At 39.9% G+C, this 18883-nt stretch overlaps 1 protein-coding gene across 1 annotated transcript; it reads right to left on the bottom strand.

The window, feature by feature from the left end:
- Window positions 1-8868: 8868 nt before the first annotated feature.
- Window positions 8869-18436, bottom strand: FAM171B (family with sequence similarity 171 member B). Its single transcript, XM_005430000.2, has 7 exons — window positions 18163-18436; window positions 17335-17427; window positions 16890-17045; window positions 14953-15120; window positions 11333-11449; window positions 10709-10832; window positions 8869-10436 (listed from the first exon to the last, which is right to left on the bottom strand). The coding sequence occupies exons 1-7, from the start codon at window positions 18434-18436 to the stop codon at window positions 9101-9103; spliced, it is 2268 nt and encodes a 755-aa protein (XP_005430057.1). The 3' UTR covers window positions 8869-9100.
- Window positions 18437-18883: the final 447 nt, after the last annotated feature.

Below are 18883 nucleotides of genomic sequence, written 5' to 3'. Positions count from 1 at the left end.
AGAGTGATAAAATCTCTGGATAAAATCTGTGGGTAAACAACCCCAAGTCCCTCAGCTGCTCCTCATCACACTGGTGGCTCCTGCCCCTGCACCATCTCTGTTGAAGTAATAAGGATGTATTACCTACCTCAGAATTCAATTAAAAGCCACCACTTCAACAGAAAATTGGTGGGTTTGGCTAGGTTTGTTCTTTTGGCAGTCTGGAGAGCTGGATTAGGTCACTGGAGGAATCAGTGACAGGAATATAAACTGTGAGGGGGACTAAGCCCTCAATTTTAGTTTAAACACTAAAATTTAAATTTATTAAACTGAATTTGCTACATTAAGATTACTCAGCTCCTCTCATATAATCACACAATTAATGCTTTCTCTGTAAAACAGTTTAAGACTCTTACAAGGCAGAGAATGTCAAATGCATTGATCAGGGAGAAACTGATGAAGAGGATGTTTGTCCCATATGTCAGGAGCTGTTATTAAGGAAAGTGTTTCAGTTCCCTTAGTACAGGTTAGGCATAAAATTTGTTCCCCGACTTGCTACACTTCTAATGACAGAATAAATTCACAACAAAAAACACCTGACAATTGTTACAGCCCTTTTGCAATCTGGGAAAATGTGGCAATCTTAGGAGCTAAAATGTGGGTGGAGAGGAAGGAGGGGGGAAAAAAAGGGAAGACTATTTAGTATTGGTATGTGATTTTTCTTAATTTTGGAGAGATAACAGAAATTGGAATTCATTTTCTGTAGATAATGTTCACATTAAGTACCCAAAACTTTGGGCAAACCACCAAGATGAACTGGAGAATGGCTCTGCAGTGAAGTGTCCACTTCACAGAGAAAAATGTGCACTTCTCATTCTAATAGAATTTAGAAACTAAACAACTTGTGAATGCAACAGAAAAATCAAGACTGAACGCCACCTTAGAAACCCTTGTAATAACTGCAGAGCATTTCCAGCATAGGAAAGCACTACAATAAATATTTTTAAACCAATATTTTGACAGTCTTTAACCAAATCTTATAGCTTGTCACTTACTTCTCTGCCTTGTTGTAAGTAACTGACGGTGATGCCAAAAATCACAAGCCAAACTATATTAAATGACAAGAAGGGGTTACCTTCAATGAAGGTCCCTCAGGTGCAAGTGTGGCACAATGCACACAATACAAGACTGACAATTTTAAAGGTGGAACAAATTAGCATACTTAACAGAAATCATGCAATTAGAGGAACAGTTAATTAAGTAACCCCCCCCTCTTTTGGTTCTTCCCCCCTCTGAAGCCCCTCCCAGCTTCTAGCCCCACATTTATTATGCCTACAGTATCTGGAAAAAAAACCAAAACGTCCTTGGTTCACTCTAGAGGAAAGACTAATTAGGATTCCAGGAAGGTTAGCTTGCTGTTCTAAAATCTAAGAGAAAAGGTAGGAAAAGTACTTGAGTTAGTTAAGGAGCTATATAACTATATAATAGTAATCTATAGAGCTACAAATTTATGAAAAATGTATAAAAAATAAAAATCTTCTTGGCATCAACTTCACCTAGAGAGCAGACAACATATGCTTTGTAAACAAACATCCATGGCAAACAAACCAGATGTTTTTAAACTTGCTTTTAGTGCAGTACATCTCCAAATGATTCTGTAGTAGGCATTTGGATTGTCCTTGTCCAAATAAATAATTAAGCTATGACTTTATCATAAAGGGTTGAGAACGTTTTAAGCTAGCTTCTTATTCTGCTGATGTGTTTGCAAGGAAATTGTCTCCAAGGTCCAGCTGAAGACTACAAGAAGTTTTTCTTCACAAGAAACAGAATAGAGAATGTGACTCCATTGGAACTGGTAACCTGAAGGAGGATGACATTCTTTTGTCATGGGAATTATGGTGATGACAGAACCACCCTTAATGATATTTAGAAAAAAGTGTTGAGAGATGACCCTAAACAACATATGGCTTCAAAGGTAAACAAATAAAATTTCAGGCATTGATAACTTTTTCAAATTTTTATTATATTGCATAAGCTGTAACATTTTACAAACCTTAGTTACATTTTCAGCAACAGATACACTGATACTGTAGTAAATACAGAGATGAAAAGACACCTCTGACAAAATATAAAAAGGTAGAAATACTTAAAACCAGGATGCCAAATATCAAGAATGTTTTACATAAACAATATCCATACTAGAGAGTTTTTGAAAATAATTGCTGAGGTCATGAAGCGTTTGTTGAATATGAGGCTCCAGAATTCAAGGTGGTGAGCACAGTCAGGGCCATGAGTTCACCTGCCTTGCAACACCCAGAGCCAGGCTTTGCACGAGTAACATGCTCTAATGAGCACTAAAAACTGCCTTTCTACACAGTGACATGTAAAAATAGTACTGTTCTAACGTGGACTGAAGTGCAACGAGTGCTTCAAAGGAACTAAATCCATTACCTGGGGAATAAAGTACCAGGATGTTGTGGGGAGGGGGAATATAGGAATGTTCAGTAAGTCCTAAAACTGACTGAAAAAATTCATTTGGTAAACCAGTTTTCAGGCTGAGAGTGCTAGCAAAACAAGAAATGACAGAGTTTGGCCCTGCCAGTCTTAAAAAAACCTGAAGCTATTTATTTTTTCAGAACACAATGAATACTGCTTTTAAAAGGAAACGAAGCTCAGATTCAAGTCATTTAAGTCACCTTTCATATAAACTCTTTAACACAAATGTAGCTGCCTACTGTTAGAAGTGTGGCACAAATTAGTACAAATTACTATAAAAGAATGCTCATCTTTAGCTCTGTAGGCATAGTGTTTTCATAATACCACTGTGTTTTCATAATACCACTGTGTTTTCATAATACCACTGTGTTTTCATAATACCACTAAATTTTTAAAAAAAATTTAAAAGCTATTAAAAACCAATGCAGGTTAGGCTCCAAAATGAGATAAAAATTGGTTCTAGAAAATAAGAATTACGTACCAATCTCCATACAATTTCTGCTGCTACTGACAAGCAAAGTTAGCAGCTGAAAAGAGGACTTTTATTGTTATAATAGTTTATATATAAACATATGTTAATTCCATTTTTGAAGTTAATATCCCAGTCAGTTTGATACCTGTAAATCCAGTGACTTCAAGATGTTCGCACTTGACACACAAAGTTGAATCAGATCCCATATGAGCATTTTTTAAAGACACTACTGTTCAGATTGCTAAAGATATATTTTTTAAATTTCTTTTCAAACGTAAAATATCAAAACTAGGTTTTACAACAACTACCATCATCATGAACATGCAGAAGTCAATATTCCAACATAAAAAGCACTAGATCTGCCTCTTAAAATATTATAAAAGCTACATAATTGTATGAATTCAGGGGGTTTTGGCTAACAGAAAATAAAACCATAATGTGCTTTTCAGATAGTCAGGTGTCCCACTGATAAAATAAGTCTGATGAAAGAGAAAGGCACTTCAGCAGCTAATTTATCTCCAGATTTTCCTAATGTAAAGCACTAGACAACAGATGTAGTGCACTGCCTTTTCATTTGCACAGTGTTTGATCAGTAGTGTTGTGAAACTTTGTCACTTTTTAACTAAGAATTTATACTGGTGCCAGTTCATTTCATCCTCTTTGGTACAAATTACTGCATAAAAAACAAAGGAGACAACTAAACATTCCAACATCCTGGATTATTTTTGGTGTGTCACCTCTATCTTTATGGTGATAAATAATGTCCCTAATCAACACATAATTTTTACTTTCAGGGTTGTAATACCAGAGCTCTATTTTCTGATTGCACTATGAGGACTTTTTTCTCTTAATCAAATGTGATTTTCAAGTGATTCCCCCACCTTTTTATCTATAATATCTAGCATTTGGTAACAATCTAAAAATTACTGCCAATGAGCTTGCACTTAAAACTATATGTACATAAATAAGGGCTTTTCTTGCAAAAGCTGACAGCTCAAGAAGTGCCTTGTGAAGAACTGAGACAAGTGTTGCAAACATTTGTGCTCTTCAGAAAGAATTGATTCCACCAAAGCACAAACACATACCAGTTTGCAAACTAGCATCAGAAAGAAGTTGTATCCTTTCCCATTTTCCTTATTCATTCCCCTCTCCTTATAAGGGGCTCACAGACATTTCTCCCTTCTTATTCTCAAGGTAAGCAACCTCCAGATTCAAAGAAGTGGAAACCTCTGAATGTTTCCCCAGCCTTTCCAAGAGCTGTGTGCCTCAAATCCTTGCTAATTTTTCTATAGGCCTAATTCTGGCAGCAGCATTTTAACAGTCTGTTAATGCCACAAAGAGCCAACAGAAAAAAAACTTAAAAAATAAATTCAGTGATTCCTATAAATTCATATGTTGAAATAATATAGAGAAATATAGAAAACCATAAGTTTGTGACACTTCACTGTGACATTCTGTCTTCTCCACATGTTACACATCCCGTAGAATGTTCTGTGGAATTAAAATTTTTAGAGCTCAGCATAGTCAAACTCCTTCTTTAAATGATCTAAAGCCAAAAATAATTCTAATCTCTAGCTGGCAATACAGGTTTTTCCAGTGCATAAATTCCAACTTACAGCTGGAATGTGAAGACTGATATAATATATTTGGAAATATTCTGTATGAATATAAACCATAATAATTTATAGAGTTGGATTTCTCATCCTTTTCTTTAACAATCAGATACCTACTCTGCCAGAGAATGAGAACAATGGAGTGCCAAACTTGTTTCCTTTGAACTCACGTAAATAAAGCCATTTATAGTAGTCCGTATTTTTTGATGTTACAAGTAAGTTTTGAGAAATTAGGTCTTTTTGGTAAACACAACGAAAAATGCATTTAAAAAATCTGAAATGTTACTGTTGGTGAACAAAATTTCAAGTAAAGACATATGAACTTAATATGAATTCCTCAAAACCATTAGCTTGTCAGGGATTTTCTGTTATGTTCAACAGAATGTATAATAATCTCTTTTTGAAAAGGGAGCCATCAGAACCAATGCAACTCTGCAAACAGGCAAATATTGAACCTCAAGGGCAGCTTTCAGAAGAAATGTGCACATTTAAATTGACTCCTACTAATGTGTACAACAAAATAAAGGATGAAGTGATCAATATCTAGTGCCTAGAAAGTCATGTTAAAAAATCCAGTACAGCTGTACATTAAAAAAACAAAAAGTTCTTGTGAAAAAGTATTTAGTATTGGACAACAAAATTCCTGTTACCTAGAAAGAGAACCAAAGGCATGCTCATATGACAAGCCATCTTCATGTCTGAAATAGATGAATTAAACCTCTTTTAGGTTCTTGAGACCAATTTAATTAGAGACTTATTTACACACTGTAGTGGTTTGGCCCTGGCTTGATGCCAGGCACCCACCAAAGCCACTCTTACCAATCCCTTGCACACAGGGGACAGAGGAGAGAAAATCCAACGAAAGGCTCCTGAACTGAGGTAAGGACTGGGACAGATCACTCACTGAATACTGTCACAGGCAGAACAGACTTACTCACCTTGGGGATATTAACTGAATTTATTACTGACAAAACCAGAGCAGGATAATGACAAGGGAAATAAATCTTAGAAACACCTTCTGCCCACCCATCCCTCTTTTCCAGCTCAACTTCCTCCCCTCAGTGACACAGGGAGACAGGAATGGGTCAGTCCGTCTGTGTGGTTTCCGAGACAGGAATGGGTCAGTCCATCACGTGTGGTTTCTGAGACAGGAATGGGTCAGTCCATCACATCTGGTTTCTGAGACAGGAATGGGTCAGTCCATCTGTGTGGTTTCTGAGACAGGAATGGGTCAGTCCATCTGTGTGGTTTCTGAGACAGGAATGGGTCAGTCCATCTGTGTGGTTTCTGAGACAGGAATAGCTTGAGTCCTTCTCAAGGGGTCAGTCCATCACATCTGGTTTCTGAGACAGGAATGGGTCAGTCCATCACATCTGGTTTCTGAGACAGGAATGGGTCAGTCCATCACATCTGGTTTCTGAGACAGGAATGGGTCAGTCCATCACATCTGGTTTCTGCCACTGCTCAAGGACAGAAGTCCTTCCCCTGCTCCAGCACAGGGTCCCTCCCACAGGAGGCTGCTCTCCATGAACTTCTCCAACTTGAGTCCTTCTCAAGGGCAATAGTTCTCCACAAACTGCTCTAACATGGCTCACTCACTCTTCCTTCAGGCACAGCCTGCCTCCAGTGCGAGTCCCCCACAGGCCCACAGGTAATTCCAGGATACCTGCTGCAGCAGGGGCTCTTTTCTCCACAGCTCCTGCCAGGAGCTGCTGCAGCACAGCTTCCCCATGGGTTCACAGCCTTGTTCAGGCATCCTCCATAGGCTGCAGGTAGATATCTGCACTCCATGGGGTTGCAGGGGGACAGGTGCTTCACCATATGTATTGGGTTTGGGTGGCCAGGGGAGTCTACTGGGGTGGCTTCTGTAAGAAGCTGCCAGAAGCTTCCCTGATGTCTAGCAGAGCCAATGCAAGCAGCTCCAGGACAGAGCTGCTGCTGACCAAGGCTGGGCCAGTCAGAAATGATGGTGACACTTCTGTGGTAACAGATTTGAGAAGGAAAGGGAGTTATTGTGCAGATGTAATTGTGGCCAGAGAAGAGCAGGGTGAGAACATGTGAGAGGAACAACTCTGCAGACAAGGTCAATGCTGGAGGAAGAGGAGGTGCTCCAGGCACAGGAGCTGAGATTCCCACCTGTGATGGTGATGCCCATGGATACTGGGTGTGGCTGAGCTGGAGTTCATACCCCACAGCAGCCTCCCCAGCACTGTGCTTTGCCCTGGGAGCTGGAAAGGTGCTGATAACACACCAGTGTTTTGGCCACTGCTGGGCAGGGCTGGCACAGCATCGGTGCTGACTCTCAACATTCCCTGCCAACGAGCAGGCTGGGGGTGGACAAGATCCTGGCAGGGCACAAAACTGACCCAAATTAACCAAACAGATATTCCATACCATGTGACATCAGCTCAGGTATAAAAGCTAAGGAAAGGAGGAGGAAGTGGGGGTATTTGTTATTTACAAAGTTTGCCTTCTGGAGCAACCATTACAAGTCTTGAAGCCCTGATTCCCAAGAAGCAGCCACACATTGCTTGCTGATGAGAAATAGAGAACAAACCTTTTTTTCTTCCTCTCTGTGCACGTGCAAATTTTTGCTTTTGCCTTTGCAAACTGCTTTACCTCAATCCAGGAGTTGTTTTCCATCTTCTTTTCTCTCCCCTGCACAGCTGGGAACAGGGAGCAATAGAGCAGATTGATGGGCACCTGGCATCCAGCCAAGGTCAACCCACCACACACACACCTATCTCAAACTTAATTTGCACTTTCATACTCATGAATTCAATAGGAACATTTTGTTCATGAAGCAAATGCTCACTTTGGACTGATGCATTGCTGGTACCATCCTGGTTGCCTTCCAAATTCTTCTAAAAACAGCAACAGACAACTGACAATCCCAACACCACAGACATATTTCACAGTAATATTTCCTGAGTAAATATTCCCAGAAGCCCAGCTGCATAGGATACTTCCCAACTCTTGAGTGCACTACAGGGCAGACAACCAAGCACCACTCACCTCACAATTCAAATATAGGCATTGTATGTTTGGGTCTTGGTAGAGAGCCTTAACCAAGCTCTAAGGGAAATACTTATAAAGCCTTTTTAGGATGATTTGTAATCAAACTGCCAAAGCCAAAATGCTGGAACTTATTTCACCAGGGAAACAGCCTCAAAGCCACAGAAATACATTCTGTTCACTATATGAAGCACATTAAGGGATGCATTCATTTTTCTGTTAGCCAAAGTTGAAATGATCACTTTGACAAGATGAACATTAAAATTAAAGAATATTCTGATGGCCTTTCCTTCCTCTATACACATCTTAGTTACAATTCATGCATTCATGACTTTTGGTAAATTTAACTCTAAGATGAGTCATAAATAGTATTTATATTGCATTATAGACCAAATTTTTGCAATCTGCTGTCTCATGCTCATAACCCTCCCCCCCAACTTTTAAAGCCTGTTTAACTCCCCTGCAAACCTAGACAAAAGCAGCTCAGGCTGGCAAAATGTAGGCACATAAACCCCAAATGATCTCCCATTGTTTTAAACATAAAATAAAAAGCAACGGTGCCAAGCTTTCCTGCTCAAGAAACTCTTTCCAAGGCATAATTTGTCTAATCCTGCACACTTCTTCACCATGGGCCAAACTCTCACTTATAAATAGGCAGAGATTCAAGGCTATATTCTGGAGCACAGCTGGCCCAACAGCATAGACAAGAGAAGATGTTCACTGACAAAGCAGCCAAAACAAGACACTGGGATCAGGAGTAGCTGCAGCTCCAAATGCTACCAGAACCAGTCCTTTTCTGCTGGACATGGACCCTTCATAGCCCATGAACATCCACAGGCCATAACAAAGCAGATCTTAACAAAGCAGATGGGCAACACCTTAAGGTAGTGGGGACCATGAACTGCAGTGGCCACACTTGTACACTTCCCCTTCCCCCAGTGTTGTATGGAATTGCACATGGATGGGCACACAGGGAGGGCAGTAATGCTATAGAGCTCTGCTGATAAATCCAGCAGAGCTCATCTGCTGGTGTCGTGGGACCAACGGATGAAACATTTCACATTGTACAAAGGAGTAGTAACAGACAGCTAGAAAAGTTCACATATAAAATACTGTACAGATGGTCACGTTGATTAGGAACAAGGCTAGGAATGGCTTTAACTAGGCTACCATTGCATTAGCAACAAGTACAAAAAAATTAAATCATGTGCCTACATTTCTCACTGTGCATTCCCAAAGGTGTGTCCAAGAATGACAGGCTAAGTAAAATGTGGGCCTTCCTCAAACTGCCAGTAAAATTAAGAACTGGAAAAGTTTAATAGTAGCATTTCCCTGTTTTCAAATCACATGGAATATCAGTTGCCCAGCTGAAGTTTGGTAACTCAATCTTTATGTTAAAAAAATGAAACTTTTCTTGATACTAGAAAACAACATTTCCCTTGTAAACCCAACACTGCAGAATTACAGAAGCAGGCAAGAGATCAACAACCAGCAGGGAGAGCAACAGCACAAAGCACATTGTGTTTTAATTTATAGGAATAAGTGGCCTCTCCTCTCTTTTCTTCCAGATATTGGTTTTGCTATCTCTTTTCATGAGAGGTGGTCTATCCCTTTTTTTAGCAGAAGGGATACCAGATTCATGACTTCCTGGCAGAGATTTTTTCCTTAGACCTTCCTCATTATGTTGTTCTAGGACTGGCCCGTTCCCTCCTTCCATAATGTGTCTCACAGCCTGGTCCTCTGGAGTGCAAACAGTGGTCCCACTTTCACTGCTACTCAGATCCAGATCTTCCAAGTAAAGAATCTTAGAATGTGGCATACTTTTAATGAAAGTTTTCTCTCTCTCCAGTTTCCTGCTAGGATGATGCTCATTCATGTCCACACCAGAGTCCAGACTGGTATCATTACTCTCAGTTTTTTTGCCCTTTTTCAGATCTATGAAAGAATGCCTCACTTGAGCAATTGGCTTTCCATCCAAGGACACAAACCATGCTCGAGGATGCGGAGATGGTTTTCCTTTAGAGAGCTCCAGCAGTGTTTGCTCTGAAATCCCTTGAAGTTCAGATGAAAAGGGAGTCATTACAACTGCTTCATTCAGTGTCCCAGGAACAGAGACAGATTCCAGCAAGCTGTTGGTGTACCTGCCCCAGTTGGATGCTTGGGAAGGCAAGCCCTCTTCACCATCCAGGGCACTGTTCTCATCTCTGCAGGCAGAAGGCTGGGGATGAGAGTGCACTGGCATTTTGGGAAGTGTTTGCATGTAACTGTCCCGATTCATGGGCTCCATCATGGGGCCGTACACCAGCTGCCCTTTCCTTGGCAAAGTTGCTGATTTAGCAGGATGCAGTTGTTCTGGGGAGTGGAAAAGGTCTGAGGTTTGAAGAATAGCAATAGGCTGATTGTAAATATGCATTAGATGTTCTGGGATATGGGAAAGCCCATACATCTCCTCTTTTAGTGAAAGGTACCTGTTTTGGTCTGGAATGTCCCTAGGAGCCTGGGAAATAGTACTGTTAGTGTGCTTTGGCTGCTGTAAGAGCCTCACTCCAGCACTAGGGTCTACTGAATGGGCTGAATTTCCTGCCTGACCAGTCTGACAGGATGACTGATAAGAAGCATCCTCTGAGTAGATTTTAAAATTGTCCTGTGATTTTCCATCTTCTGTGTCCATGGACAGCCTCCTTTGAGGGCTGTACGAAGAAATCTTCGGTGTATATAACTGTGACTTATCCTCCAGCTTTAAAGTCCCTTTGACAGCACTGATGTGATTTATGTGAGTTGTTGATGTTGTCTGGTCTTTTTTTATGACCTCCAGCTTGGTTGAGTTTTTTTCCTTCTTCTGTGTACGATGACATTTATCCCTATGCAAAAGAGAAACAAGGTGACTGCAGAGCCTATTAGGAAATATTGGACTGTTGACTACCAAAGCTGGAAGTCAGACTTTGGTTAAGAAGTTGTGGTGCAATTTGACATCACAAACTTAATGTTAAGTTCTGTAACAACTGTAATTAAAAAAAAAATATCAGGCTATACATAACAGTTTAGCTAAGAAAACAAGTCTTAACCTCAAAAGACTATTTTATCAACCTCAAATTCTACTCATAATGAGCTCCCTGGAACTTCTTTTGCTTACCTGCAGTAACAAAGAAGAACAGCAAAAAATCCAATGATAATGACAACAGTTCCTCCCAGTATGGCCGTAAGGAACACGGTGTGATAGGCTGTTATGTCCTTGGAAACAGCACTAATGATGGATTCTAGATTATCAAACAAAACCAGACTAGCATTAGTTCTTAAAACCAAATGATGTGCAGAGCTAATAAACTGAACAGAACTTTTCCAATGATTTTGTGTTTCAATGGCATCATGTTCATCCTTCCCTTTTCACCTTGCTGTTTCAGCAGGAGCAGTGAAAATGACAGGTCATCTCAAATACTAAAGGCTTGCCATGACATCTACTTCATTCCAGACAAATTATATTTGTATTAATTGTCCAAACTAACTCAGAAAAGTGGTCTACATTTTCTACTTAGCACTCTGCCAGAGAGTGCTGTTTTTACAATTAGTCACACTGTTTCTCTGATAGATCCCTTTGTATGAATTTACAAAACGTGCAAAAAAAATCGCTGTAAGGACTTGAACAAAAGTTTGAGTGGTGAAGTTGCATGTCGCCCCTCCCTTCCTGCTGTTAAATGAAGCAATCAAACTGACAGCCTCATGGGGCATTCAGGATCTGCTTGGCCAGTGGTTGCCATACCTCTTGCTCCAGGCAGTGGAGCTGCAATCCAGTAGCCCAAGTGCTGAGCAGTGTATGTCCACACTAACTGGCCATCCACCTCCTTCACCACTCCTAGCCCACGGTTCACCCAAGCACCTGGGGGGAAAAAAAAGGACAAAACATTGCACATGTCATGCAGGATTCTTCTGTACCTCAAACCACCAGCAATTAGGCCATTATCAAAAACACACAAGGTGACAGGAAAAACTGAAACTTCTGTTTATTACACAGCTTTAGTTAAACAGGCAAATTTCCTCTCCTGACGATTTCATTTCAAACTTCCATCTGTAGCCATTTACTTTGAAACAAAGCATCAACATTACTCACCACAAGTAAACTTAATATGACTCATTTTCTATTAGTAACTGTCTTTCGCAGATATGCACATAAATAATTTGAAAAAAACTATTATAAGACCTTCAGCATGCATGAAGGCCAAGACTAAAAAATGAGGGAGCAGGTATCTGATGCATAGGGACACAAGTTGAACATCAGCTAGCAGAACTTAGTGGGAAAATATTTTAATCTTATTAAGCCACAATAGGATAAACAATGTTTGTTTTGAATGTCTCTCTCCTCCTCCCTGCCCCGAGGCTCTAACAGTTCAGTTAGCCCAAGGAAGTGCTATTCTTAGGACACAGATTTCCACACCATCTGTTTGGCAATGCAAAGGAAAGGTATTCTGGTATGCCAGCTTCTACAATTAATAAAGCATCTATGAGAAGAGAGAGAACTATACTTAACTCACTTAAATATGTTTATTGTGGGCCATTTTTGAAATTCTAAGGACAGAAAACAGCCTCATGTAACCAACCTTCCATATTCAACCTGCAAATACTGAGAGGTAGAGAGAACCATCAGCTTTTTTAAAACACCAATAATCAAAGCATGAAAACAGTATAACTCATGTACGCTGGAGCTTTTATGAATTTCAATTTGATTTTCTTCCAGGAATCTTCTTTCAGCAAAGGAAAAGTAAATATCTCCCGGCCAGGAGGTAATGATAAGGATGGACACGTGCTACAGATGCAGAGGAAATAAAGCATCAGCCTTCTCCTGGTTCTTGTGATGGCTGGCAGAGGGGAAAGGCAGCAGCAACTACCTAGAGCTCTGAACATGCTTTCTCAGCCACCTGAGAAATCTTGTCCAGAATCAGGAGTAACCAGCAAACCTTGTATAAATGGCAAAAATGATTTCTAGGTCTCCAGAAGTTCTATCTTGACTGAAAAAATCCATAAGAAGCTATACAATGTCTGCTGTCCTTTTCAGCAAATTACATCTTCCCCCAATATACTACATAGAAAATACTTGGTATTAAGAAAAAATATTAAAATGTGATTCATGAGTAAGCCCATTTTCTCTATGGTTTATTGCCATTCAAGCAGAAGGATATAATTCTCAATTTAATGTTGAATACAAGCTTTCTGGCTTTTGTAATTCTATTAAAATCCACAAAGTACTTTTAGCACTAATGCAGCAAAATATTTCATAAGAAGGAAGCCACACTCAATACGAATGAACAAACTCTGCATTTACAGCAGCTGCGTACCATTACCAAAGCTCATTTTCCAGGAAATCTCAGTATACTCCACTTGGAGTAAGCCCCAGGAGCACTGCTCAGGCAGACCTGTGAAAGCAGTTTCTATCTTTTTCCTGCTGCATATGGGTCAGCCCACACAGACCTGTTCCCTTGCCACTATTACTGCTGACATGGGAGCTCTGATTACCATCATAACACATTATCCAAGGACTTCAGAGTTAAAAATTGTGTCAGTGTCTTGCTGGGGACATCCCACATGCAGCACCTTGGAGGCCAGAGCCTCATTACTGAGGGCAGCAGGAGCTCTGCACTCAGCTCAGATGGGGGCCTGCTGCTCCTTATGGATGCTCTGCAATGCCTGCTGCAGAGCTGAGGTGTTCAGCTGCCCTCACTCAGCAGAACCTTCACTAAAACACACCTTGCTATTACTCAGTTACCTTGGGAAAAAGTCATTTTGCATGTGTCAGATCAAAGGTAAAAAAATAAAAGTAGCATACTTAAGTATAAACACCCAGAAAAAAAATATACACTTGCAAATTTTTATTGTTAGAGAGAAAGAAATGGGAGAAAAAGTACAAGTTAATTTGTGCCCCAAAAGTTGCTGTCCTTTTTCACCATCCTTCTGTCCCTCTCCTCAGCAAGCAGCAGTGAACAGTACACGTCAGAAAGCATCCATTACAAACAGCTTGCCTTTATGGAATCTCTGTGAAGTACATCCCACTGGAGAGGAAGAAGCAGCTGGTTTTATTGGGGTTTGGATCAGCAGGCCATGCTCCTGGCTCCTGTTTTACTCCCAAGGATGACAATCCTATACAGGGATGCTGAGTAGGACTCCCACATAAACACCTCACACTGGTTTGTATTCTAACCCCATCCTGTGCTGCTCCAGTTCTGTCAACTCCTTGTTTAACAACAGTGTTGATTTAGCTTTGTTTAGGGAGGTAAAAAAGCTCAGCACAGGAGCTTGCACAAGTGGCTGTGGCAATAAGAAATTTAAACCTGGGAGATATTTTACCACCTCAGAGTAAAACCCTCTAAAATGTCATTTCTTTCCACCACTTACCCCTCTAAACTTTTCTAGGTGTATAGACAGACTTAATCTTGTCTGCCAAAACTTATCCTATTTACTTTTTCCCCACAAGACAGCCTAGCCAAATTTTATTAGCACGTCCTTAATTCAAATCCACGTTCTTCAGGTTTTTTTCATTAAGGTGATCAGTTTCTTTCTTGAATGTGTAAACAACACTTTGTTAGAGCTGCTGTTCCTCTCCTGTTCTTCCAAACACTGAACACAAGCTTTTTGCCTTGATAAGGACAAGGTGTGACCTCACTCAGTTGCATATTTCAAGCCTGTATATTCAATATAAATTCATATTTCAAGGGGGGTGGTGACTGTGAGGTGCAATGCAGGACAATCAGGACACTAATGCACCCACACCTAATACAGGTCAGCTAAATGGGTTACATGGACATAGCTCATTACTCACTCCTGACTAAAATTAGATGTGAAGGGATGACAAAAGGTTTAGAATGACTAATCCCCAGCCTCCTCTTTGCATACTGGAAGAACTATGTTGTTCCCTTGGAAAACTCTTATTTCCCCTTCATTTCACTTTCTGAATTGTTTTTGTTAACTGAAGCAATATCTATTCTGGTTCTACCATCAAAGGATCTTTAGAGCTACACTCTAGGAGACAAAACATCCAAACCTTCAGTTCTGGTTTGCTTTCTTTTAAGAAGGAATTCACAAAATTACTAGGCTTGAAATTTAACATCACCTAAAATATATGTTCTGTGAACACTCAGCATCCCATGAAAATAAAAATCCAGTACACTAAATGCAGGCAAGAGGAATGCTAATGAATTTTACCAAAGCTTTTTGAACTAATGAAAGCAGGAAAATACCTTTGAACAATTCAAGCTAGTGCATTAAAATAAATGACCACCTATAGACCATCACCTCATAGAATAATGCCACCACTGTTCCATGACCCACGGTGCCATGTGCCCAAACCTACAGGCATGTGCTAGAAGGCAAAATAACAAATAACTCACTTACCAATTTTCATATCAAATGTCCAGGCAGGTACAGCATCCCCCGACTTTACAGCAGTTGTGGGAAGAGGAAGGGTAACCTGAATGGGACCCTTTATGTTCACTTCTTTCCCAGCCACCAGAACATTTACACATATGGCAGTAAGAGGAGTTAATTCCATGCTTTTGAAACCTGAGGGCAAGAAATATCTTGTAATTCTCCTTTCACAGTTTATTTTAAAAGAAATACATGAAGAATTAAACTACTAAAGGCAAGTCCTCATCCACATCCAGCTACACAGTCAGCTGTTACCAACTTGGTGAAATAAAAATCAACATTACTTTTCTTCTGAGCTTTTAACAACTTATGATTAAAAGAAAACAGAGTCATTTCTATACCAATGCTATAAGAGAAACACATTTGCAACATCTGGGTTCTGTGCTGCCCATAGAACTAACCATGAGGCAAAACTTGGTTTGGGGTGGGGGAGGAAGGGTTTTTCCCCTCAGATGATCAGATTGCAAAGCCCCTAAACCGATGTTAAATACAGATCATACAAGAATTTTGGTACAATCACAATGTACATAACATTGAATTAAACTGAAAGCATATGGAACCCCTCCTGTAAGGAATTATTTCCTAATTTGGCAGCCAGAATTAACTGAGTAGTTAATCATGAGGCTTGTCAAAGCACTCAGAGGAAATGTTGCATTTACAAGGCAGCCTGGAAGTTTCCTTCCTTTGTTTTCCTTCACCAGTTTGCAAATGCTCCAGAATGCCCAGTTTGACAGGATGGTGAGAGAAGCTGAAACAGAATTACTAAGTAGCAGAATAATGTTAAATCTATGCAGGCTGTTAGAAGCTGGTTGTGAGAGAACTCCTGGCACATCAGATATCAATTAGCTTCCACCTGCCCTAAAAGGAAGCCTATTCCTTCAGGGGTATATGAATAATTTAAAGCACATGCCAGACAGACTGAAGGGAAAACTCAAAGAGGATAAACACTGCTTATTCTCCTATGCTTCTTTCCTTCTGCCTTCCATTTAAAGAGGTGAAACACAGATAAGAAAGATATTTTAAAATATCTTTGTCAAAATATCAGTATACATGCTGCCTTTAATGGAATGAAAATTAAAAAATAGGATATGATGACTTTATATAAGCCATGTGTTGCCCTCTCCCTGCACCACGATGAATTTAAGAGCCTCATGGCTTCAGATCCACTGGGAATAGAAAGAAAAGAACAAAAGAAAGATGTAACTGCACACAGTGCAACCTACCAGAGATTATTGTACCTATGCAAATTTAAAAACTATCTGATAGAATGACAAATACTAACAAAATCCAATGATATAAGAGCAGAGTTACAACTCATAAAAGCACTTGGTGCTTCTCCAGTGAAACACATGCACAGAAAACATATTCCAGCTGTGCTCTGTACACACAGGGACCACTTGGTCCCAGCCTGACTACCTGAGCCAAGAGGGGCTTCCATGCAATCTCTGTTCTGGGGGTAACCCCTAGAACCAATCACCCCAGTGAAAATGCAGGAACTCCACAGCTGAAGCTCATTGCTGCTGTTTCACTGATTTCTTTAGCTTCACCTACTCTACAGTCTGGCTGTAATTGCATTTTTAAAGTGTTAGTAAACCAGTTCCACAGTCTCATGAAATCCTGAGCATAAATACATATACATACATATAAATGTAAAAAGCAGGTTCTGAAGTTGTATTTCAGCGCAGCAAGATATGTTCTGTGAACATGTTCTGTTCACAGAGTAACACTGATTTACTGACCTGATGTGTTCATAGCTCACTCCTGGGCAACAAAGCTTTGTCATCTAATACAATGGAGCAGCTTCAGGCCCCCTTAAATTAAGCATATGTTTTTCTGAAACACTGTGCACTCATATGCATAATAGTATTTCTTGTTACGAATTCTCAACCATCATATTCACATACCTGATTTATTTAGAATAATTCCTGTTGTATAGAGAAAGCTGTCCACTTTCAAAAATTGCTCTGGCACTGTCAGATAGGCTGTAACATTTGCAATGTGATTTGTTGGAAGCTTCATTAAAGATTTTGGAAACTGGACACTCGGTTGAGATTTGGCATCTGTAAAAGAGTAGTATTTTGTCTTAGCCACAGTAAAACAGCCAAACAGTGTTTTTATTACTCTTCAGCAATCCACTTAGCACAACAACCTGTTTTCCCCAATTTTCTCCATGATTTCTCTATTTCCAGTCTAGCACTTGTCACAGCCCCTCGTACAGCTACATAATTAACAGAAAATCTGGCTTTAAGTAGATAGGTATTATATAAAATGATGTTTAATTTTTTTTCCACGTGGGTGCAGATGGCTATCACAAAGTGTTTAGTTACAGTCTGCATGCACAGAACTTACCAGACAGTTTTCCAGTAATTAAGACAGTATCTTCAAACAGCCATATATTAGCTTGACTTTGTGGGAATAATGAGAGCGTCACGGATGAGTAGACTGTGGAAAATGATAAAATCTGTTATTACACTGTGCAACCAAAAAAAATCCTCCAAGGCCTCCAAATCTAAAGATCTATTGAACAGAGCAGTTAATAAACCAGAGAGCATATGAAGACTAAATAAATTACTCCTGTTATCCAGAGCAGATATTTTAGTGTTTAGGCAGAAAGACCTCTGTTGAATGTTTGCTACTGTTTTATACCTTCTATGGATAAACAAGTGACTAGAAAGTCACTAGAAAGTGTCAAAAATCTGTTTTTAAAGAAAAAAATCATGTGGCTTTTCAGGATCATGCAGTAGTTAAACAAGAAAACCTGTGAGGAAATACTGCTGAAGCAGAGCTGTAACAGGTGATATCTGCTTAGAGGACAAAAAGCATTGGCATTCTAAGAATTACTCAGGATTTTTTTTTACTCAGGTCAACAGGATTTTTGTCAGGACACATTAACAGCTCTTTGCTAACTCTAGGCAAAAAAAAAATCTAAGAATTCACTGTGTGTCAAAACATAATCCACTTAGATTTTCAAAGGGCTATTTTCTGCTTTAGAGTAATCAGAATTTTGACAAGTTTAACAGACCGTTCACCCCTAGATCTGCATTGACAGGCACCATCTCCCTTGACTGACTTCTCTGAGTTGTGTTCAGCTGACAGCAACCACCCAGACATCTTAGGAGAGAAATTTAATTACTGCCAGAGAGAGTTTAATAATAGGACTGTAAGATGCTTACGTACTTGGCATCCTCGCAGTCTTCCAAGGCAAAGGTGTCAGCAGGTAGCCATCCTTGTATGAGACAATAGTTAAGCTTAATCCCTGCTTGTAGGGGACTTTTATCAACACTGCTCCATTGTTCCCAGTGAGAGTAGAATTTGTCAGGGTGTAGTTAACAAACACCTCGACCACCGCTTGGCGCAGGTACTGATGGCTGATGATGTCATTTACTTGAACTTTTAGGGTAAAAACAGATCCTGTTGACAAAAAGAAAAACAGGAGGTCACGGTGATACATCACAGCTAAGGACCATGGTTTTGTAAAGAAGTCCTGGAGCTCAGGTCTTTGCTGTTCATGCACTGCACAGTGGATCCTTGTTTCTGGCCAAAGGCAGGGGTAACCATGCAATTTATATCCCAGAGAAGGGGGAAACAAAAAAAACTTAAGATGAGGCACAAAGGTGTCAAAAAGTTTATCAAACTCAGCAAATATAATAACTAACCAGTTAAAAAAAAAACCACCAACATTTGAAACCAAATTACAAAGCAATCTTCCCCTTTTTGTTTAGGCTTGGAGAATGCATCTGTGACAAGGTGAGATTTACTGTGCTCTGCAATATCACACTGGTAATACAGATGGTCTTCTTATCCAACCCTTGGCTTGGGACACACATTTCAAGGTGCACCTTGAGTTTGTAAAGGCAGAGAACCTGATGTCTACAGTGAGACAACACATTTTCATTTA

This window comes from Geospiza fortis, unplaced genomic scaffold (assembly GCF_000277835.1).
Source record: "Geospiza fortis unplaced genomic scaffold, GeoFor_1.0 scaffold155, whole genome shotgun sequence".
Lineage (NCBI taxonomy): Eukaryota > Metazoa > Chordata > Aves > Passeriformes > Thraupidae > Geospiza > Geospiza fortis.
This window is presented reverse-complemented; position numbering and strand designations above follow the sequence as displayed.